Here is a 25,197-nt window from a genome sequence, read left to right on the forward strand (position 1 = left end):
GGGCTGTTCGGCGAGGATCATCCTAAGTGTCATAATCCCCTCCTTGATTGGTTTATGCACATTAGGATGACTTGTAGCGAACCTCGCGAGGTCCATCACCGCTCTGTTTAGCCGAGCTTCGCGGTCATTCGCGTCCGGCGACATGGTTTATATGAAAAAAAAAAAAAAACTACCAACAAATGTCTCAAAATTTTTTTTGCGATTACAATTATGTATTAATCTACCAAGCGTCTCAGCTCAATATTTTCTCCGTCATCGTTCCGGTGATTTTGCTCTGACCCGGTACGTTATGTTGCGGATACGGATTCGCGTTCATCAGTAAGGAGTGAATAAGTACAAACACGCGTTACCGAAACTATATAATTTTATTCATCTACATATACATGTAGTGGATCCTCAAGGGATCCGGTAGAGGTTCGAAAGTGTAGTAAAAGAACGATATGGCGTAGCGTTGTTTATTCGCAGCGGCGTCGCGGTAGGACGGGTTAGCGCCAGTCCTTACCGTACGACTGCCGGCTGCCAGCAAAAGAAGAGCGTTTTGCAGCAAACAGGCTGTTTTATAGGCACGCTTTTGGCCTTAACAATGTTTATGTTGGCCATAACCCAGTATACAATATACTAACTTAATCCTACAGCTTATATACTAACTTAATCCTACAGCTTATATACTAACTTAATCCTACAGCTTATATACTAACTTAATCCTACAGCTCGGCCATTCCTGACGTTCATCCGACCTCGGATACTCCAACCACTCCTGCCCATGGTTTCATGTGGTCAGCTGATGAGGTGGTGTTTGCTGGGGGGCCGAGGGAGTGGGCGGTTGGATTGCTGTATGCTCTGTCTCCTTTAATACTTTCCTATGGGCCCCTGTCAAGTGAGATAGTGGTGCTTGTGAGGCTGAGCGCATCAGGTTTCCAGACTTCTCGTCTGACAAACCTGACATCTGAGCAATAGCATTTACCATTTGCTCGGTCTTTGCTCCGAGCGATTGAGAAACGTCTGTTACTATTCCTCTGAAAAGTTGCATATTTGCATCTATTGCTGCTTGTTTTGCAGCAGTCTCTGTTATGAGTGTCCCCATCATGGTAGACAGTTGACTTGTCATCCGTGAGTGCTCAGTTATCATAGTCACTAGGTGATTCCCCAGAAAGAGTGGGTCATGCTTAACCTCTTGGATCTCCAACACTGTCTGCTCCGTGGACGTCCCTGATTCAAGTTGAGTTTGGAGTTTTGCCATCAAGTAGTTGTGTTTCATCTTGATTAGGGCCTCGCTTCTATGGTATGGATCTGGTATAGTAGAGAGAATATCTAGAAATAACGTCAACGAAATATCAAGGGGTAACTCTCTTAATCCTGCAAGCCAATCAGAAGACCACTGCTGGTGTACAAGGGCTATGATGTGTTGAGGTACAGGAGTGTTCTCCCTACTAAACTTCAATATTTCCTCAGGTAGTGAGTATCCAGCAGACTGATAGGCCAAATTAGTGAACAATGATTTTGGAGCTTCTGGACGGTGATGTGATCTAGCAGATTGTCTAATGGGGGCCTTCTTTTTAACACCCACGGATCTTTTTGGTGTCTTCTTGGTCTGGGCTGTAGATGCCATCTTAATAGGAGCTGAGCTGGTGGATTGTTCTTTGAATTTGCTTTGATATAGCTCAAGTGCTTTAACGCCTTCCTGGCAGGCTAGAAGCTCTCCCGCAACTTCTTGAGCCAACTCATCCTCCGAGTCAGATGCAATTGGTAGATAGGCTTCCAGCTCACTTTGAGTTAGTCGTTTAGCCATCTAGTTGCTTGATGGTGGTGGTAGTGTTGAGGGGCCAAGGGAGTGGGCGGTTGGATTGTTGTATGCTCTGTCTCCTTTAATACTTTCCTATGGACCCCATGACGTTAGCGTCTCTACCTTTTCCTCCAGCTCGTCGTCTCTGATGAGGCCTGGAGCGAGCAAGGCACATTCCTTATCGCTCAAGCTCAACAGGTTTGCCTTGGCGTCGAAGTTGGCAATCCAACGCTTGATTCCTGCGCGGTCACTGCTCTTGAGACACGGGAGCACGCTAAGCGAACCTCCGATTTCCGCCATCCTCGCCTCTTCTCTGTCGACGGACTTCTCAGCTTTTGGTGGCGCCATTCCGACGCGTTCTCTCGACACTTTCAATCCCGGACGAGCCCCCAATTTGTAGTGGATCCTCAAGGGATCCGGTAGAGGTTCGAAAGTGTAGTAAAAGAACGATATGGCGTAGCGTTGTTTATTCGCAGCGGCGTCGCGGTAGGACGGGTTAGCGCCAGTCCTTACCGTACGACTGCCGGCTGCCAGCAAAAGAAGAGCGTTTTGCAGCAAACAGGCTGTTTTATAGGCACGCTTTTGGCCTTAACAATGTTTATGTTGGCCATAACCCAGTATACAATATACTAACTTAATCCTACAGCTTATATACTAACTTAATCCTACATACATATTATATTTCTAGATTGGCATCATTCCACAGGACTAACCAAGTGAAAGTATTAAATTTAGTAAACGGAACTCGTTCTACGAATGTGAAGGTGTACTTTCAGGTGTCTATGGCCGCTTTCGCCTCCGGCACGTTGCAATACATTTCTATCGGATAGTTGGAGCACATGTACAATTTACAATTCGTAATGTTGTGACGCTCCTTGTACTTGATGTCGGTCGCCATGGTCGTAAGTCGATTTCGCGTAATGTTTCACGTCTATTCTGTTTCTTTTCAATATGTCAATCAATACCAGTCTATTGACGCTACCCATGTCTTCGGCGTTCGAAAATACCAGTCTGTCTTTGCGTTTCGCTCGTTCCACCCGCTGCTTTAGCGTCTCTTGAAATACCAAAATTCGGCTGATTTGTACGGCTGTTTTGATGTTGTCGTGTGCTCGCCGTTCGAACATAAACTCAATCCCCTTACTGCTTTTTGATAATACTCTTTCAGCTTCTCCTTCGTTAAAAGCACCGTTCTCGCAAATGAAATTGTGTGCGACTGAATGGAAATGTCCCATTTTTTTTTTTTTTTAATTTTATTTATTTATTATCGTAATTCCGCATGAGTATAAAATTACTCATTCTACGGTTACATTTTATTACAGTTTTATGTTAAATATGAAAAATAAAAACTTATACATTAGAAAGTATAATAAACATATTTAAACTCTTATCAAAATAATAAGTATAACAAATTATAAGAATGTACATAAACATATACATACATTCATACATATGCATATGCATATATACATATACATATAAATATACAAACATAAACATATACACACATTTTTTTTTTTAAAGTTCGATGAATTTTTTTAAAAAATATTTTCTTATTTCTTTAAAGTTATTTCTGGTTGATATTGGTAAATCATTATATGTTTTAAAAGCTATATATTTTAAAGAATTTGTTCCAAACTTTACTGAAAATGGTTGAGGGATGTGTAGATCATATGCAGATCTAATTTCATATTTGTGTTGTTCTTTTCTAATTTTAAATTTAGTATTTATAGTTGATTTTCCCTCTAACATTTTTTTTGTTATCATTATTAATTCATATTTTGGAATACAATACATCTTTGAATGTTCTCTTTTAATGTAAATGACTTGTGACAGCAACCCATAAAATGAAGCCAATTATGAAACATCCAACATTGGTAACCATAGAATCACTTGGTGGAGGTGTAGTTTTTTTTTTAACCTTGAGTCAATTTCAGCATTGAACAAAGACTAACAAATAGTATTATGTAAGGTGCATTTCCATCTCGTTTTGCAACTTCCTCATCTCTGATCAGCTCACCCAAAATAGAAGAGACACCTGTTTCCACGCCCAGGGTTAATAGCATTGTACTCATCTCAACAAATGGATCTCTTAGATTTCTTGGTATTCCTTGGTATTGGTCCAATCTTGAAATGCGTATCGAGCGTCTAAACTCATTAATGTGGGATTGAAATACAGGGAACTTATGTAAGTTCTCATATAATTCTGTTAATCTCGGCTGAATGTTTTGATAATTTTCAGATAAGTTGCGTAATACAACATATACTTCAGATGAATGGGAAGAAGTAAAGAGGGTGGTTACTAGCTGAACTGAATTAAACACGTGTCCTACAATACTCAAGATATTGTCTTCCTTATTTAAGATTTGATCCAGATAAGTTTTATATATTACAGTCCCTTTGGGAGACAGTAATGCGTGAATGTAATTGTATAGGTGATGCTCAATCGCCCTTGAGATTTTGTCTTCTCTAACTTCCATGTCGAATATGATTAGATCGATTACCATTGCGTGACATTTTTTGAGTTCAGAAAAATAGTCCCAAGTCTTGACAGAGGATAAGTCATTAGAGTGTTGCCAATAATTCAGTGCATTCACACATCGAGTCGATATATCAGGTATCATAACCACCGCAGAGGGTCCCGAAGGACTTGATCCCTTCATGTCTACTTTCTCCATATCTAACAGACTATTGAATATAACTCTAAAATTCTGATTTTCCCTCAGCAACATTGATGTTATACCCCCAGATCCATCTCCTCCATGTATAGCATCTTGATACAGAATCCCTAATCTCCTTAATATGGATCGGAGTTTATAATGTGCACCAGTCGCACATTGAAATAATCTAAGTCCGGAAATGAGAGGATCTTGAATCTTGGGAATGTTGATGATCTTTCGCTCGATTGTTCTTTTGGATTCATATGGTATATCCAAGACTGTTATATCAGCAGTCAGTTCAGATCTCCATAATGACTTAACCATCTTAAAGTCCACAGGATTTGGTTTCATATATTTACACATGTCTTACTTCTCAATCTACTTTAAAAGTCTTTCCCCCTTTAAAATTTAGACTAGATTTCAGTAAATCAGGATCTAACGTTATATGTATGGCTTCCTTCAAGCTCCGAATTTGATCCTTGTCAGATTTTGAGAGGGTACTCTTGTATAGTGTTTTGATTAAATCTGAATTGATCTCTATCAGATGGACCAATTCAAAGTCATTCATATCTGCAAAGATCCACACAGTGGGATGATGAGATTCGTAATAATTCTTTGCGACAAATGAACGCTTAACACATTGTTGTCGGGTGATTTCGCGCATTGTTTCAAGCCTGGCGCGGGCCATTTTTTAGCAATTGCGGAATTTCCGCGTTTTTTCGGAAACTCGCCATAACTTTTAAACTATACAATATAAAATTATGAAATTTTAAATACAGACTTACCATAAACAGTACTATCAAATGAAGAAGAAACATGGAGGATGACAGTTTTATATTCACTGGAAACTTGCGTTTAGTTTGCACAAAAAAGTTTTATAAAAATGTATGTAATAAAAGATCGAATTAAACACTAATTAAAACTAAAATATGTCACAATTTGTTTTTATGAATAGTTTTTCAACGTATGGTATCTCTCAAAACACAAACCTCTGTGTAGAGGTATGCCACAAAACTTGCACATAAAGTAAGTCTCACTTCTTTTGCCGCGCGCACCACACACTCGGCATTGTCTTTGAACGTATTTATTCTTTCCCTTTCCAAGAATTCGTTGCACCGTATGGGCTTTCATATCCATAGAAAGTCTTCCTGGTGGATCAAATTTTGGGGTTCTCTGTGTCGGGTGTAATGCTGCTGGTTCTTGGGATGTTGATGGCCCTGGTTCTTGATTTGTGTCAATTTCAATACGATCACTTATCCAATATCGAGCAACTTCTAAAAGAAAGTTTTTGTATCGTATTGTATTTGGAAATCGAGATTTATAAACCGTAAAAGCATTAAATAATGCCAAATTCAAAAGGTACATAGCCACCCTTTTGGTCCACTTTGTTGTTTTCAACAGAATGGAATAATATGATAAGTACTGATCAGCTCGATCTACACCCTTCATATATTTATTGTATTCTATTATTGAATTTGGCTTTACAATGCGTTCCCTGGAATGCCAGTCCATATTTTGGCTTTCGAGCATTTCTGTAGAGTGTATTGTCGAAATCATTCTGACATTTCTCTTCGATCGCCAAACTTGCAATAGGACATCTTTTTTACGGCGAAACATCATCTCACCCTTATTCAATTTCAGATTTTTCAAGGAATCTGGTAAACCTCGATTTTCTCGAATTGTACCGCAACTTCTTATTTTATACGACAATAGGGCCTCGCTTGTAGACACGCTGTTATAAAAATTATCCATAAAGACGTGATGCCATAATCCAAAATAAGGAGTGAGAACGGTTTCCACGGTTTCCAATAATTTTTTTCCCTGTGAACAATAAATTTCAAAATTGCACACGTACCCTGTAGTCGCTTCACAAACCATTCGCACTAATATACCATATTTTATTATCTTGCCCGCATTGTACACGCGAAAAGACAATCTTCCTCTCCACGGTATAATAGCTTCGTCGAGAGATATTTGTTGACGAGGCTTATATACATCTATAAATTTTGGAAGCAATAAATCCAATACAGGTCGCACTTTACATAATTTGTCTGGATTTTGGTCTTGTGGTGGAATATCTTCATTGTTGGAAAAATGCCAAGACTTCCAGATTTGGCGAAATCTATCTCTGGACATCGTTTTTGAAAAAATAGGAACTTCTAAGAGTGGATCTGTGCTCCAAAATTCGTCTCTCCTGTCTTTGCGAGTTTGACCCATCAAAATTATCAAACCTAAAAACTTTCTCATTTGAATAAGATTTACATCCTTCCATTTCAATGACTTTTTTTGTTCCTTGAATTGAGCTGCATTTTGGGCATGATATTTGTTGGACTCTTCCACCATGAACTCCATAAGTTCATCTCCGATAAACAATTCCACTGCATCAATAATATTATTTACAATGTATTGAGGATTTAATCCGGAAGATCCCAAAAATTGTTCCAGTACTGGTGGACGATCAACACTACGCCATTCTTCATTTGCATCAGATGATGATTCCGAATCACTATCACTAGATATGAGTTGCTGCGGAAATTGTGGTCGTCGTCTCGGTCGAATTGGAAATTCATCACTATCACTTGATTCACTTTCTCCACTAGCTGCCTGCGCTATCAACAGTCTCTCAGTGTCACTATCACAGGAATAATCAGATAAATCATCCACACAAAATTCATCGTCGGATTTATTTTCATCGGGTGTAAACATTTCGGGGTGTAAAAATATTTTTTAGAGACAACCGGAACGACCGAACATTCGCGCGTAACTGAAATGATGTAACAACTCACAGATGTCTCAATGACCGTTGCTTGTTACCTACCCCAGGTCAAGTTTCATTGGAATTTGTTTTGTTTTCTCACTTCCGACCATCCCTTCTTTTACATTATTCCTCGAAGCATCTTGAATAGAAATGAATATAAGGAAAGATATTTGGGATAACAGGAATGTTTAAAGGTTTCCAAATCAATCGTTATTTAACTTTTATGACATTTTTTAAAAATTATTTTTGTACGGTATAAAAATTCAATATCAAAATTAATACAATACAATACGACGACAAATAAAATAAAGTCTTTATTAAATATCAAAGCAGTGACATCTAGCTGCTGATAACATCAAAAAAATGCAGTTAAAATTACACGGGTTAACACGTGAGCCGACTTCTAGCAACAGACTACAAAAAACGGATTTTTACGGGTCCCGCAATCCGGCAGCAGTTCCGCAAAAACGGAAAAATCCGTGTCCCGACAACAATGTGTTAAACAAAATCTTTAAACAACTGCGACCCATTGCACCCTAATCAGTTGTTGACAATGGATATGAAGCTGGTATTTTATGAGGGTATTTTTGAAATTCATTAATAAAATTTAAATGTCTCCAGATATTTATTATGTTTACATGAGAACTCAGCTTCTCTATTAAGCAGATACAGAATCCCAGTAATGTAGGTCTCGGTTTCTCTATATTGGTCACTGAACGTCTCATAACTGCATGAATACTGCATGCTCTTAGAAGACCATCTAACAATCCAGTCAAAAAATGATTTGGAGTGACCTTATCTTAAATTACCAATGGAAATAAAGAGGTGTCTTCTGCTAAGCGTGTCTCTGAAAGGACACTATGTCCAAATAAAAATCCTTCTGCTCTTCCTACATGGAAACTTTTATCTCTCTGATCCATTTGTTTCCAATCACCTAATGGTAATGCCAGAGTTGACTTGCGATCTGCCCAAGGTGTATTTTCAGGTTTCCATTGTGACAAAATCTGATGAACATCCATATGTTCAAATCGAACATTAGTATCCAATGAGGGGTTTTCAATTGGTCGTATACAGTCAGTACAGTTTACGTGAAAATGATATGATCCGCTGTCTGGATTGGAGTCGTGTAGTTCTCCTGACGTGATTTGAGAATAAATCAATAGACTCTGATACATAAAGTCATGATTATCATCCCCTATTTCACTTAATGTGTCAGTGGTTGATATTATTCTTGTTAATTTTATTGGACTCTGGGCTGTGTAACCCCCCGCACTCTGACGGGAACATGAGAACCTATGAGCAGCAGATCCTGTTCGTTTGAATCCTTCTGTTCCTGTTTCCCATTTTTCACCAGTTGGTCTATAGTGACTTATCATCTCAGTGATTCCGGCTGGAATCGTCACATCTTCAGATAACGAGACACGGTGCCTCGTGTCCTCAACCTCTAGAGATAGTTGCTTAAATATGTCCGCGACGTCCTCTTCCTTGATCAGGACGCCTGGTCGCCCCTCACCATCAGTGACACTCCATCCTCCGCTAACGCCGGCCGACCTAGAATCATATCCGTATTTGAGATATCACAATGAGTAACCAACGCCTTCATATTTATGTTGACGCCATCAATATTCAGTGTAAATTTAGCTAGCCCATCTGCTCTCCCAAATCCGCCTCCAAAACCTCGGAGAATAGTTATTTGCGGCTCTACCTCTAGCTCCAACCGAGTCGCACAATTTGCTGCCAACAAATTATGCTGACATCCTGTGTCTATATACACATTTACATCACGACCGTTCACCTGCCCTTTTCTCCTGTAAATGAGGTCAAAGTCGGTACTCACCAGCCTGGCGTTCACAGCCTTTCTCACCTTTGAGGGCTGCTGAGTTGAAGGCTTATTTTGAGGACAAACCAATGCAGTGTGACCTCTCTCTCCGCAATTCCAACACCTAGTCTTCTTTGGCTGGGGACAGTCCTTGCTCAGATGGTTCCCAAATGTCTGGCAATTGTGACATCGGACTCCCCTTTTTGGACGTTCTTGCTCCGGTTTATCCTCTGCTTCCTCGCTGGGGCTCTTCCTCCTCGGCTTCCAGCTGGTGGGCCTAGTCCTATACCGCTTTTCCCTGGAAGGCCCTGCTCTGGGATGATGACTACTCCGGAAGTCTTCGCCTCTCGAAAGTTCCTGATCTTAGGCGACTTATAAAAGTCGAGCCCGATCAAAAACTTCATATATAGAGAATCAGGAGTCGAACAACGACATCCCAATGCATTTGCTTTAAGTCCCGATAAATAGCACTGGTCACACAATGCCAATTTATCGTCGTAGTACTCCGTCATCGTCTCTTTAGAGCTCTTAGTCCGGGCCATTAACTTTTTGAGCAACGCCGCTGGTTCTTCTCGTAGTTCTAAAGCCCTCTGCAGTCGAACTTTCCACTCCTCCCAGGTAAAGTCGTAGCGTTGTAAGCGATTGTACCATCGCTGGGCCGAGACTCGCATCTTATACAAGTTGGCGTCAATTTTTTTTATACTGTCGGTAGTTGAAGATTGACATTTTTTAATTCATTTTTCAAAGAAAATTCGAGGTCATGGATTTATAAAATTTACAAATTTACGCAACCATTTAATATAATATTCTTCGATTGAAGTACAAACTACTTTAAAAATATTAACACATTTGTCTCACTAAATTATTAGTCTGATGTTCGTGTGTAACTGCTATCCTTTATGCCTAACAGCACAGTTCACGTATTAACCATTTTTCTCCAAGTGGAATATCCATAAGGGATGTCCTTTAATTATTCTATTATTTTTTTCCCATCAGGGGAAAAATCATCAATAATTTTACCCGAAGCTACTAAATATAAATATGTTGCCTCTTCGTAAGTGGAAGCCAACCAAGACTTTCTGAAAAAGTTTGATTAGTATTGGGCGGTCCTCTTGAGCGATGCAGTGTCTGTTATCCCACAACCAGCTCACGTATTAACCATTTTTTCTCCAAGTGGAATATCCATAAGGGATATCCTTTAATTATTCTATTATTTTTTTCCCATCAGGGGAAAAATCATAAATAATTTTACCCAAAGCTACTAAATATAAATATGTTGCCTCTTCGTGAGTGGAAGCCAACCAAGACTTTCTGAAAAAGTTTGATAAGTATTGGGCGGTGTCTGTTATCCCACACAACCATCTCCAAATGGCTTGGCATACGTGGAATTGGCAGAGTATTTGTTTTGAATTTGGCCAAACTTTCGATTGTCCCTGCCGCTCTGTTTCGCTGTCGTCAGTAATGAAAATTTATGGAAAGAGCTGTCCACCAAAACTGAGAAAAACCACCTCTATAATCAATCTGGCCGACACTGTACGGTGTAAGAATGAAAGTAATACAATGATTTTGTGCATCGCATGAAGCGGTTGCTATCCACAAATACCACATCAGAAGCAAATGGTAACTGATGTGCCCGTTTCATCAATGGGGTTACTACAACAATTACGAAACCATATCTACAAACTACTTCCAAAAAATCAACATTTGTTTAGCCAATTAATACCTTTTAATGTGTAATAATTGTCAATGGCTTTAAAGACGTCTTCACCGGTTGTACGTGTGGAGAGAAAATGAGTAAAGTAAAAGGTTCTCTTCAAATTCATTGTCTTTCACAAGCATTACAGCATTGTTTACCATGTTGGTTCTCTCATTCACTTGAATTAAAAAAAATACTCTTTTTTTATTCTCTTTACCACTGTTTTATCGATATCCTCAGATATATCATGAATTCTTCTCGATACAGTATTGTTTGAAAGAGGAATGCGGTTTATTTTTGGGATATATTTTTGATCAATCATAAATTCAATGGCATCCATTATACTGGGTAAAATTATTTTTTCGCCAATTTGATGGTTATGGTTACATTTGGCGATTCGGTAGCTAATACTATAACTCACGTCTACCGCACGTTCGTTATCGTTATTAGAATTTGAAACTTAAGTTGATATAACGTTAGTATTTTCCTTGATACTTTTAAAAAAATTGAAATCTTTGTTTCAGTAATCCGAAAGTTTCGTGTGCAGATGTTACGAAAGAAATGAAGGCTTCATGCATCCATCGGAAAGCACTACCCCGCAAAAAAGTTAAATAAAACTTGGGATCAAAGAAGTTTAATAAACAAAGATGATACAATCACAAACAATAACGCACCTGTAACTTGTAAGCCGTGCGCTCAAGTGAATGGAGTACAGCGCTATCATAACAGTGACGGTGACATCTCAAGTTATTGATAGCCAGCCACCGTGCTAAATTTAAAAGTGCACTCCAAAAATACCATATCGGTATTTACCGGTAAAATTTTATCGGTAAAAATACCATTTTATCGGTAAAAATACCATTTTATGTCTGCCATTACTGATTATTCTTTGCGTACCACCAACTATCCACTCGCGTACCATAGGTTGGGAACCGCTAGTGGACCGGCTGCTCCATCAAATATTAAAAGGGACTTTCTTATAGTTTTGTAACGGGCTAAGTGTTTCAAAAAAATCTTTGAAAAGTTCATTGGTCATATAACCCTTTGTAGATTTTTGAACTAATGTTCCCGGTGAAATGTCGTATGAGTCTAGTTATTCAATCGTTTTTGCCTTTGAAAATGATCATTGGTAGTTTTGCAATGCCAAGTGCATTTACACATCCGGCGATTGTGACACTTTCAGCGTGTTCTGAAGACTAAGTGCACTCTTTTAGCTTCTTTCTTTGCTAAAACAGTTTGCTGGTGGTGGATTGTTAGACGGCAACCTTTCTCATCCATATTGTAAATTCTTTCAGGATGACTTCAAATCCAAGTTATCATAAACTTCACTCAGTCGCTTAAGGTGATCATCAACAATAAATTTATTAAGCTTTTGAGCTCTGGCCGGGTTCATGAATTGAGCTTTTCAACTAGATATTTCTGGATGTCTTTTCATGAAAGCATTAAACCAGGGGTGAGCAACGTTTTTAATCAACGGGCCCATTTAAATTTTAAAATTTTTTGGCGGGCCGCACATAAAGTAACACTTGTAGGTCACCTATGTAGGTTTTTATTAGCTACTTAATGGTACATTACGTGACAACGATTTATTTTAAATAATGGCCGTAATTCTGGAGAGAAGTTCACGGATAGAGCTGGATGGAAAAAATATCAGCTGTTCAAAGCTGTTCAAAATATCAGGAAGCTATTTTATTCTTCGATTCCATATCTAAATGTGACCGTAAATATGTGGTCCCCACACACTTATTAATAATTTACAAAACTTTATTTATAATAAACATTAGAATAAAAAAAATATAATATTAAAAAAAAAGTAAAGATTTCATATACAAATTTTAATGCAAAATAAAAACAAACAAGAAAAGAACAATAAAACAAATTTACTTGAAATTTTTAATGAGAAATTTGGCACTGTTTTGTCGATACAAGCTGATCAATATCAGCCGGAATTGATGAGGTAGCTACACTTACGCGGCTTTCTAATCGTGCATCACTCTGTCTTGATCGGTGGTCATTTTTGATTAATTTCATGGTTGAAAATAATTGTTCGCAAACATACGTACTTCCGAACAGAGACATCGTTTGCTTTGCATTTTTCGTCAAAAGCGGAAATTTCTCAGGGCTCACATACGATAAAATTTTTCGATGTTTACTGAGAAAAATACACTTTTTAAATCGGTATTATTCTGCATGTCAATCGCTTTCATTTGAAAGTCTTCGGGAACTGAATAATACAATATATTTTTACATCTGTTTTTTGTTACGTACAATGTAGCGGAGCGCGCCAACGCAACATTCGTCGAGTACGATTATAACAATAATATAGTAATTCCAGATATTTATACATAAACATTTCTTTTCATATTAGTTTTACAATATATTTTACGATTATTTGTTAGTTTTACAAACGATATTTGACCATCAGACAATTCAATCAGTTTTATTAGACAAGTGTATAACGAGGTTTTTAAACTAAAAGATATTTAGATTATTTATCATATAGTGTAGCATGAACTTTATTATTATTTAAAATTACAAATATTATTTAATCTTTAAGTATTAATATTAGAAATCAATAAAATGCACATTGGCTTTGAATTTGAGTTTTTTTTTGAACATGTATTTTAATTTCAATGATATTTTTTATAAATTTTAATTTCTATAATAGGAATTATTTTCTATATAGTAAGGATCGATGCGAATATTTATTTATCGCGAAAATCGTAATATTCGTAATAATTAATATTCTCTCTGCTGTTTTGAGAGATATGTATGCTTTTTCCTTTGCTTCAAATAAAATAGATGATTTTATCTCTGGTGTTCCGAGACATATATAAGCATTTCTTTTTTTGCTTTTAAATAGAATAGATCAAAAAAATATTTGACCTGTTCCTCAGAATCTGACAGCAAATTTAATTTGTGATTGGCTTCCCTCCAGTAGTGGCGCGCGTACTGCTGATTCCTCTCCCTGGGTTAACTTTCTTTGGTCAGCGATGATGTTCTCCGCTTGGCTCATAAAGGACGCTCTCTGCTTGGCTCAGCATGGGTAGTCTCCTTTCAGAATTTTTGATGTTATATTTGGTTGATTTTCCGATCTTCACCGAGTCCGCTCGTCTCGTAGAAATGGTTTATGGGCTCTTGGTCTCTTTGAAGGATTTAATCCACCGTCTCGGGTACCACATAGACGTTATGACCGCGCAGAAAATTAGTGATGATCGATGATATACATGTTAGTGCCAACTACAGTGATGAACTGGTCCTTGGACGATCCCTCAGGATTCTGGATGTCGGCTTCTTGATGAGTGGTCGATTCCAGTGGCACGTACAAATAAACGTACACACTATTCCGCAATAATCCCAACGTTGCCACCAATTTTATGTTAGATTATTTGCAGGTACTCGATGAAAATCGGTATTTAGGGTCGTCAGGCGACTGACTGTATGGTTTGAGGTAATTAGTAGGAATGTTGACTAACAACAAATGTCATTCCCCTATTTATATAATTATGCTAATCAGATGTAAGAAAAGGGGTGTCCGCATCGTCTTAGTCCATAAACAGACTTGCTGGATCAAAACTCATATGAAAGGTCGTTGACTTACAAAAACAAAGAGTTATAATACATATCAATATATAACAATAAACTTCTGGGTCAAAACTCGTATGAAGGGTCGATGATCCCACAAAAACAAAGAATTATAATATATAACATTATGATTGATGTTATTAAGTTCGCAAAATTTAAAGACCAAGCGTCTGAGAATCAGTGGTGTCACAGGCAATCCAATTTCAGCGAACCTCATGATTCTGCTTACTAGTTCAGTTTCCTGGTCGTCACTGAGTATGGATTTTCGAGCTTTCCTCTCAGCAGCTTTATAGGTGCTCAGTATTCCTCTTTCTACCGCTCGAACAACTGACACCAAGTCATTTTCAGACCATAATGCTCGTTTGGGAGGCATTATGATTTTTGTCACATATGTCTCAAGGACCAAAGAAACAAGTTCACTTTCTCCATCAAAACCACTTGATTTTGATGAAGCGATAGGCCATGCTTTTCCTTGATACTGGCCACAAACTTTAGAGCATTGTAACCCTACTTATACTTACTTGGTTTGCGCCACAACCTTTCTTGCAATTGCAGAAAATTCTATTCAATAGTTCGTTCGGTGCTGGCGGCAATAATATTGCCGGCTCGAAGATCTTGTTCTGTAATACTCATCTCCATTTCTCAGGTTGTAAATCCTTTCCTAATCCAATCCGATTGATATGCTGACGAGCTGTTTCACTTGTAGGTGGAAAAGGTTGGAAATGTGCAATAATGGGAATTTTAAAATGATTTTTGCAACTAAAAATTTAAATCAATACCTATGATTTACGATCCCTGTAAGTGAGTGTCTAGTTTTATTTTCACGCAAAACTTTAAGATAAACTATCCTAAGCAATCGCTTTTTTTTAAAAAAACGCCTATTTGTGGTTATGTTTCGAATTTTTTGTGCTGGAACCAAAAGGTTGTCAATCTCTGAATTCAAGAATACAAAAGAAAACTATTTGCTGAGTGCTCACATAAATTTTTATATTTATTTAAAATGTTGTTTTAGTAATATGAAAATTTAAAATTACAATTGGACTTTTTTTCGATTGCGCAAAAATGTGCTGGCTGTAGGAGTTGTTTTTTCGCGGGAACGTGCGGCAGATTAAGTGTTAAGATTAAACAATCTAGTTAACAAGTTAAAAAATGCAATTCTAATTAAGACAATATTGTTTATTTTTAAACTATAATTGATATGGTAATTTAAATCATGAATTTCTTGAAGTATACAAATTTAACAAATTTCATAATTCAGAGATTAATGATTTAAAAAGACATTTAAATTACAGAAGAATTTATTTGTTAATCGATCAATACGGACAAATTATTTTATATATAAACAAAATATATCAAAATATATTTGATACAGATATTTTTTATTAAAAATGTTCTTCGAGACAGGATTTAAAATAATTCTTACTATTTCAATAATTTTTTTGTTTTGCTTGCAAAATGGGAGAACATGTTGAACGACCGACAATGAAAAATTATCCCGGAGAAGCCATTGTAGCATGCACTTTGGTGCAAGTTGATAAAACCCACAGTGCACATCCGCACAGATTGGTAATTTGGAAACACAACGAAGAAACGGACGATCCTCACATATTCAATATTAACCGAAAAAATGGACATACTGCAACGTAAAAAATGTTTTACATGAACACATTGTTAGACGTTAAGTTTCGTCTAGTTTCGTCGTAAGTCCGTCGCTTAAGCCGCAGTGCCGAAATAACGTCCGTCTTCTACGGCGAGCGCCAGTCTATTCCACCCTGCCACCCTCTGACCATGACGCTCGCCCCCTCCCTTAGCCATTCCTTTGGGTTGCGCGCGTCATACTTTTCGCCTTGCTGCTCCGTGGTGTAACAATCGGCCATCCTGAAATAATTAATGTCCACATTAATAGAATACTTAATTACTCCCACTTCTCAACCAGCACCACACATTCCTATCATCCGACTGGTCTGATGTCAGAGTTTAACTTTCCAACAGATCAATCAGATCCTGTCTCCCAGACCTATTGATCTCTGAATCAATCGAATCTCCTCCAGACGAATCTCCTGTATGGAAAGCTCCGCTCTGGTAACGTCGCAGGGCATCAACCGCTACGGTGGCTTTGAACCGTTTGTATCCTCTAACACCTTTGAGTGCAACAATTTGATACCTGTCGTTACCTAGAACCTTAAAAATTTTGTAAGGACCATCAAACTTGTTGGCCACCTTTCGATTGATACCCTTTTCCCCTGGAGCTGTAGCTGCTTGACGCCATAGAACCAACTCTCCCGGCTTATACTTTGTTGCAGCCTTCCTTCGTTTGTCGTATCTCGCTTTCATACTAGCTGCTGTGCTTCGCAGAGTTTCAGCTGCTTTCAGTCGATTCGATTGCAATCGTTCTCGTCCCGCCTCAGCAGTGGTATCTCCTGCTGATAATCCTGCTAGTCGTCCGCTCTGGTAAGAGAACATCAGATCTGCTGGCGAAAACCTAGTGCTGGAATTAATGGTGTGATTAATGCCCCACACTATCTCAGGTAATTGTTCATCCCATCTAGCTTCCGCACTTGCTGTTGCTGTAATAGCCTCGATAATGGTGCGGTTAGGTCTCTCAACCTGACCATTGGCCCTCGGAGTCGCTACAGCATTCATGACATGCTTAACCTCCTTCTCCTGCAAAAAATTAGTAAACGCTCTACTAGTAAATGCTAAGCCCTGGTCAGAAAAAATACGTCGCGGATAACCAAATTCTGCAAACACCCATCGCAGGTTTTCAATCACTTCAGCTGAACTCAGGGTGCGTGTGGGTTTCACAATGGTATATTTTGTGAAACCATCTACTATCATTAACAGGTAACTATTTCGTTTCACACTTTTCACAAAGGGTCCTAAATGATCTATATGCACTGTATCGAAAGGAACCGCTTGCTTCTCATAAGGATGCAAAAATCCTTCTCTGCGCCCATAATCACCCTTAGCATATGCACAATTCATACATGCTGCTGTATATTTGCGCACAAACCTTCTCATCCTAGGAAACCAATAAGTTCTATTTATTAGTGATAAACATCTGTCAAACCCCGGGTGGCCAATCTCATCATGATGCTTACGCAAGAGATTGAACTTTGCCATTGCAGGAACATAAAGACGGTCTCCGAGAGCGGTCTTACGATATAGACGACCGTCCTTTACTATAAATTCCTTCTTAATATGCGTGTCAGCTTGTCGATGCTCTAATGCTCTGATAATCTCCTGAGCTTTTTCGTCCTGCAAATTAGATCTAAGTCTGTACTCACCAGCCTGACGTTCACAGCCTTGCTCACCTTTGAGGGCTGCTGAGTTGGAGGTTTATTTTGAGGACAAACCGATGCATTGTGTCCTCTCTCTCCGCAAGTCCAACACCTAATCCTCTTTGGCTGGGGACAGTCCTTGCTCAGATGGTTGCCAAAGGTCTGGCAATTGTGGCATCGGACTCCCCTTTTTAGACGTTCCTGCTCCGGTTTATCCTCAGCTTCCTCGCTGGGGCTCTTCCTCCTCGGCTTCCAGCTGGTGGGCCTAGTCCTATGCCGCTTTTCCCTGGAAGGTCCTGCTCTGGATGACTCTACTCTGGAAGTCTCTGCCTCTCGAAAGCTCCTGATCTTGGGCGACTTATAAAAGTCCAGTCCGATCAAAAACTTCATATATAAAGAGTCCGGAGTCGAACAACGACATGCCAATGCGTTCGCCTTAAGTTCGTCCGGAATCCCATCTATGATGCAGGACACCGCCCAACGTCCCGATAAATGGCACTGGTCACACAATGCCAATTTATCGTCGTAGTATTCGGTCATCGTCTCTTTGGAGCTCTTAGTCCGGGCCATTAGCTTCTTGAGCAACGCCGCTGGCTCTTCTCGTAGTTCGAAGGCCCTCTGAAGTCGAACTTTCCACTCCTCCCAGGTCAAGTCGTAGCGTTGTAGGCGATTGTACCATCGCTGAGCCGAGACCCGCATCTTATCCTGCAAAATACACGTTTTGTTATAATCAGTCCAGCCATGAATCTGCCCCATTCGGTCCACAGTGGTCAGCCAGTGATCTACTCGAAATGTAGGGCACTGTGGATCGAATGGTTCGAGGATTCCGCTCGTCTCCGACGCTTTATAACTACAATGCCCTGCACTTGACGCGTGAGACACCTGCTCGGTCTCCTGACGTCTACGTTTAGCCGACTCCGGCCTTACCACCCTCTTGGGGCTCCGGTGTCGGCTAGTCCGCCGGCTAAACCACGACTCAACCTGCTTCATGAGTCGGGTTTTCAGCGCTTGGGCGTCGTCACGGTCACTCGCAGCATAGCTCGAGTCGCTCTCTCCGTGACTCTCCTCCTCGACATCCATCTCCAAGATATCGTCTGACTCCTCCCCATATATGCAGCTCGAGTTGCTGCTGCCTCTCCGCTTGGCTCCGGCGTTTTTGCTCCGGCTGCCTCCAGCGCTCCCGCTCCGGATGGTTACAGCGCTAACTTTAGCACTCGCACTCCGGGCTGCCTCAGCGCTCCCACCCCGGATGGTTCCAGCACTAGCTCCAGCGCTCGCACTCCGGGTGGCCACAGCGCTAACTCCGACGCGTTCAGGCCGGATGCCTCGCGCCCCTCCGACGCGTTCAGGCCGGATGCCTCGCGCCCCTCCGACGCGTTCAGGCCGGATGCCTCGCGCCCCTCCTGCACTGTCGACGCTGCCCGCGCTGTCACTGTATGCACCGCCGACACTCCCGCTACCGCTTTCGTTGTTAGCCGCCATCTTGTTTATTTACGCGTCCCTAGTAACAAAGGAAATATTAAATCAACGTTTACGTAAATACTTCCTCGACAGTCCTGAACGACGCGCAAGTCGCCTGATCCCACTTCTGATTTGTTAGACGTTAAGTTTCGTCTAGTTTCGTCGTAAGTCCGTCGCTTAAGCCGCAGTGCCGAAATAACGTCCGTCTTCTACGGCGAGCGCCAGTCTATTCCACCCTGCCACCCTCTGACCATGACGCTCGCCCCCTCCCTTAGCCATTCATTTTGGTTGCGCGCGTCATACTTTTCGCCTTGCTGCTCCGTGGTGTAACACACATTATATAAAAAAAACTAATTTTAATGCATACATTTTCAAATACCAGGTTTAAAAGTATGTCCATACTTTACACGACTAAGAAGATGATCGTCGAAGAATTAATAAGAAGACATAAAATCAATTTTCCGCATATTAATTATAAAGAAAATGACGAGCTTATAGCATTTTGAATATATTTTAAACTGAACTAGTAATAATGACGATTTTTTTAGCTGAAATTGGAGTATGAAAAGGTAGCGAATACTATAAACATGAATTCCGTCTGTCTGAAATTCAGTGTTTTCGACATAAATAAAAGAGAGTTATGCGAACCAATTTATTCAGAACCGATTGACGATACAAGTAAAATTTACATTCTAACAAGTATTTTATTGTTAATTATAATTTTTAATTATCAATTATTGCTTACAGAAATTGTTATAAATTCTCAGTTAAAAATAGTATACGCGAGTGAAACGTCAGGGTCGAGTCTTGGTGGTGACTTGATATTATTATTTGTCGAAAAAGTCGACAAAAGTGTAATGTAGTGATCCCAAGCATACCAGTTACGGTTGAAGATATGAATCGAGTAGAAGTATGTATTATTTTAGCCCACTCAAAAGTTTAAGAACAAAGATTTTCTTTGAATTCTTTTAACCCTTTAGCGCGCAAATTAATTATTTTGGAATTAAGGGTTAAAAAATTACTTTTTAGAACTTTTATTATATATAAAAAGTAATTTTAATAAAAAAAATTAAAAAAAAGAATTTTTTTTTTGGAAATTTCGAAAATTTTGTCGGTTGATATATCGACCTTTGACCACTTAGGGTGATATTTTAAAAATATGTTTATTTTATAATGAACGATCAAATATTGGCACACAAATATAATTTATTGTTTGAAATATATTACATATACACATATAAAGAAATATTGTTAAAAAATAATTCTTTTAGAGTTTTGTAATGTTTTATTTTGATTTTTGATTTTATCGTGTTTTGGCCTATAGCAACAACTTAATTTCATATGGTCGATATATCAACGAAAAAGCTTCCTCGATGACATATTGTGATGCTAAGGAAGATTTTATTATGAATAGGTATTGAATTATAGACCGTTATGTCGTCGGTCGATATATCGACCGTTTTCGCCCTTTGCGCGCTAAAGGGTTAAGCAGTTATTGATGAGTAAATATTTTTCAGTAAAAACCATTAAAAAGAATAAAATAAAGTTATAAACAACATAACTAAACAAATCAACAAGACTGAAAGGTTTCAGTCTTGTTGATTTGTTGAATTGTGTGTAATTCAAATTTTCAATACTATGTTCTGATTTTGGATCATTATAGTTTGCTAAAAGAGCAGGTATTACATTTTCAAATTATATATTTTAAGGGCTGTTTTCCAGTTGAAATAATTCAGCTGATTTATAATTTGCAGTTTTCCTTTCTTAAGCACCGCAGATGTTGTGTCAAAAATATGATATGTTCTTTAGAACGAGGGTATTTGTCGAAGCTTTTAAACCAGGGGTCGGCAACCTTTTGAGATGGAAGAGCCAAAAGGGACAATTTACAAAATTTCCCAGTTTTTAAAGAGTCACTAACATTTTTATTTCAATATTATGGTATTTGATTAGGATTAGGTTAATAAATTTGATTTTTGATTTAAAATAATAGCTTTAAATATGAAATAATATTTATTCATATAAAAACATACAAATGTTTCGCACAAAACATATTTAAGTATTTTAGCTCGCTCTGCTAGAATAATAAAATTATTAATCGAATAATATAACTATAATTATTGAATAATTTACAATAATTACATCAATGGGAGCATTGAATGCCTTGCATGCCTTTTGAAAGTTTGGTTAAATCTGGCTCATAACTTGTTGTTTTCAGTTTCAAGCACGCCTCTAGATTTTTATTTGTTAGTTGGCTTCTTACTTTACTTTTTATTATATTTATGCAAGAGAACGCTTGCTCGCACGAATACGTTGACCCGAAGGTTGTCAGCACTCCAAATGCCAACTTCTTCACCACACTAACATTCTTGAAGAATATTCCATGCGTCAAATATGAGTGCCTCAACTCGCGGCATTTCTTTTAGAGCTGTCCACTTGTGCAGCATAACGTGCATGCTTTTCTGGACCTCCAACTCTTCTAACTTGCTCTTGAGTTCTGTCAACTTACCACTCCACAAATGTTTGGTTTTCAAATCCAGCAATTGCATTTGAAACGAATCAATTCCAAATGGCTCAATGTTGATCTCATTTGTATTTGTGTTGAGAGGATTTACTATGAATGCCAGAGCACTTGCGTTTGTTTTGAATTGCTCAATTCAAAATAAACGCAATCGTGGCATCGTGGACCTATTTTTTATCTTTATGCGCGCGGTACTTAGGTCCCAAATACATGGTTCCGACTGAATTCTTTCCAAAAACGATATCGTTTGCTCCTGTGACCACATTAACATTCATCATACGCGCTAATCATAGGACGCCTACGCGCATACTGAAATTGAACTGCATTACTCGTTCTATCTCAGTTTGCGAAACACCACGTTCACACGCGAGAGAGCGAAAGGGGAAGTATCTCACCACTCGCGCTTGAAAGAGCAGCTCCGACTTCGATCTCTTTGACTTCGGTAGTTTTGCCGACAATGTTCGGAAGCGCTCGAAGCTAGCCAAGTCGACCTGAATTACCCCCACTTTACCTCCCGTTCTCGGTAACATCGGACAACTTCCGAGAGATTTTAGAGCAGGCACTCGACCGAAGTAATCCATTATATTCTCCGTCCTTGGCAAACCTTGGCTAACTTCCAGAGAGTGTAGTGCAGCCATAACACCAAACCTTATTTATTGCCTATTCGCATTTGGTTTCGCTCTGTCGTAATTTTCATTTGAATAGTAATAGTAGTAGTCGTCGCGTCGTTCGTCAGGTTATCGTAAGCTCCGATGGATCTCCTAACCGCTAACCCATGATCGCAATGCACGCCCGCCAAGCATTGCCACTCTGCATTGCGGATTAAGGGGCTTAACAATATGATATTTACATATTCTTTACCTTATTTGTCATATTAATAACAGGTATTTGGTTTTATAAGGAACATACTAAGTTTGCTCCATGTGAATAGCTTGAATTTAAACATTCTTTAAAAAAAATGATCGCAAAGAACAAAAGTATACTCTTCAAAGTAGATATGATATTTTGACACACTTGAAATGAAACATATTTTTTTTGACGTGATATTGAGCTTTGATAATTTAAATTATGTATGCACTTGTATACTCTTTTCTATTTGCTTACAACGCTTCATCACTATAAGCACATACGACGTTAGTATGAGAAAGTCTTCCTCACATCCAATGTCTTGCGATAGTTATATAACATATATAAGAATATAATGTTTCATTATGTTATTACATATTGTGTAAAACTCTTTCTATTTTTAATTATTTTTAAAAACCAATGACAATTTTCATGTATATATTGGAAATGAAAAACTCACTTTTCGCCCTAGGAGCCCGGCGACGGGAATTAAAAATTTGAAGATTTCGTTACGAAGATTGTTTTATGATTGTTTATCTAGTTTAATTAATATATTCTTATAATCCTTACAAACATTATGTATATACTTCATTTTCATAGTTATAACATACCTAGTAAATTTGGAATCATATTATTCATATTCAGTCAAACCGAAAAACGCGCATTACAAATTAATGAAAATTATTGTCGCATAACAAAATTATTGACACTTGTCACAATCTGAGCAAATTCAATTTTTATTTTTATTAGATAGTTATTGTGCCTACACTGGTGGGTGGTGCTATAAAATTGGCTTTGAAACTGGCCTGGATGGCCGAGCCAGGTCATTTTCAGTTTAAACGTTGTTTGGCTTCCTTTGATCTGATGTCTAGATGGGGGTTAATGGCCCCCATCATCAGATGAATCCAAACCGCTTCTAAAGCTCATGATGCCCTCATTTGTGGCGGGTCTCACACCTGGATCCGCAAGTGACAGTCAAATCCAGCGGTAGAGCACGTGCACCATCAAAATATTGGTATGGCATCCACCGAGGGTTGCTGACTACTAAAGTTGGTGCCACTAGTGTATTATTTTCCCAATCATAGGACTTGAATGTGCAAGCCTCGAAGCAGCGAAGTGAGGCATTACACACAGGCATGTGCAAGGCCTCCATCACCATTCTGTCTGTCCAAGCGGTCAAGCGACACCCAGGGGCCCCAAGCATTATGGGTGTTTTGATGCACAACTGGTGCTGTCGCTCTCCAAGAGCAGTTGCACATGCACTAGCGTCTCTTCTTTTCAATTTTTTGTATATAATGTTTCAAACCGTCAAACCTTATATCATTAAGAATTTTTGATTTTGACGAAGATGCCTTTGAATATCCTCCAATCGTATTTATTTAGATATACATCAACAATTTTCAGGCGAAGATCGAGATGTTAAATTATTTTCGAATTTAAATTATTTTCGACTTCCTTCAGATTTTCAAATTTTTTGTCCCTAAATGAATGTTCCATAGATCTCAAAAGATAAAAATCAGAAGGAGCGAGGTCTGGCGAATATTGAGAATGCTTCAAGACCACAAAATTTAAATTGCATATATTTTCACGGGTAATCTTTGCACTGTGAGGGTGCCCGTTGTCGTGTAACAGAATCACTCCTTTTCGATTTATCAAATTCGGACGTTTCACTTTTAATTTCTCATTCAATCTATCGAGTTGTTGACAATAAACTTCTGCAGTTATCGTATTACCCGGTTTTAACAGTTCATAATGGATAATTCCACGAATATCCCACCATACACACAATAGGACCTTGCTCAAACAAGGAATGTAAAAAAATTGAATCTTTTCTGGTACCCCTAATATATTAAAAAAATATAAAATTTGCATTTTTTTTAAATGTAACTAAATTGTCACATTCGTCCATGGGTTCACAATACAAGAATAAAAATGCACCTTAATTTTTATATTATTTTTCATCTTATTTTTATTATTCAATAAAAAAACTTATTTTATTTATAAATATAATGCAAAATTTATTTATTTATAATTTTAGTTAGTGTGAAATTGAACAAAACATTTTTTTCTTTTGTGATACAAAGATGAACTTTGCATTTGCTGCAGAAAAATACTGGTGTATTTATGCAATTTGCATTTTTGCATCTTCCTCTGTTCGTGACCTCAGGGTAATGGTGAAGACCATCCAAACGATATAGGGATACTTTTGGTTGCAAGACCTCTTCTCTTTTTGTTAGCAAACTCAACATCAATAGAGAGAGAGTAGAAGGATCTGCCTTGAGAACGGCGTTGGGAACCCCGTCGGGACCCGGCACTCTTGCGGAGTTGATGCGTCTCGCTGCTTGTTGCAGCTCTTCTTTGGAGAAAGGAAGGACTACGTTTTCAAGATCTGTGTCTAGGTCGTTGGTGACGGGTCGGTAGGTCGTGGGGTGCCGCGGAAACAGTCCGTCGACCACCGCCTCCATGTTTCCATGGTTGTTTAGGTAGTGGTCCTCGTTCCGGACGCTGAGTTTATTGCGTACTATCCTGTACGGCAGCCCCCAAGGATCTTTGTCGACCGACTTGCAGAGCTCGTCCCAGCTGCGAGCTTTGCTCTGTTTGATCGCTAGGCGCAGTGCGTTTTTTGCGTCTTTGTAGTCTTGCCGTTCTTGTGCTACGGCAAAGTGGTGCCTGTGGGCGCGTCGAAGGTCGGCGATTTCCTCCGTCCACCAGTAAGCCGGCCTTCTGTGTAGGTTTGCGCCTCGCTTGGGCATTGAGGCGTCGCAGGCGTCACGCAAGAGCTCGTTTAGCGCG

At 38.8% G+C, this 25,197-nt stretch overlaps 1 protein-coding gene and 1 long non-coding RNA gene across 4 annotated transcripts in view; one reads left to right on the forward strand and one right to left on the reverse strand.

Moving 5' to 3' along the window:
• The window catches only part of LOC148232821 (uncharacterized), a 118,184-nt gene that overhangs the window by 26,637 nt on the left and 66,350 nt on the right, over positions 1-25,197 (forward strand). The window lies entirely within an intron of this gene.
• Positions 1,806-12,528, reverse strand: LOC148232823 (uncharacterized). Of its 3 annotated transcripts, none has more exons than XM_088190568.1 (2): positions 7,691-12,528; positions 1,806-5,071 (listed from the first exon to the last, which is right to left on the reverse strand). In XM_088190568.1, the coding sequence occupies exon 2, from the start codon at positions 2,129-2,131 to the stop codon at positions 1,877-1,879; it is 255 nt and encodes an 84-aa protein (XP_088046694.1). In that variant the 5' UTR covers positions 2,132-5,071; positions 7,691-12,528; the 3' UTR covers positions 1,806-1,876. The 3 variants fall into 3 exon arrangements, 2 of the variants coding, with proteins under 2 accessions (XP_088046694.1, XP_088046693.1); XM_088190567.1 differs by having other exon boundaries at positions 2,776-5,071; XR_015810488.1 differs by having other exon boundaries at positions 4,069-5,071.

This window comes from Plectrocnemia conspersa, unplaced genomic scaffold, assembly GCF_051122295.1.
Source record: "Plectrocnemia conspersa isolate PC_06_02 unplaced genomic scaffold, ASM5112229v1 ptg000008l, whole genome shotgun sequence".
NCBI lineage: Eukaryota > Metazoa > Arthropoda > Insecta > Trichoptera > Polycentropodidae > Plectrocnemia > Plectrocnemia conspersa.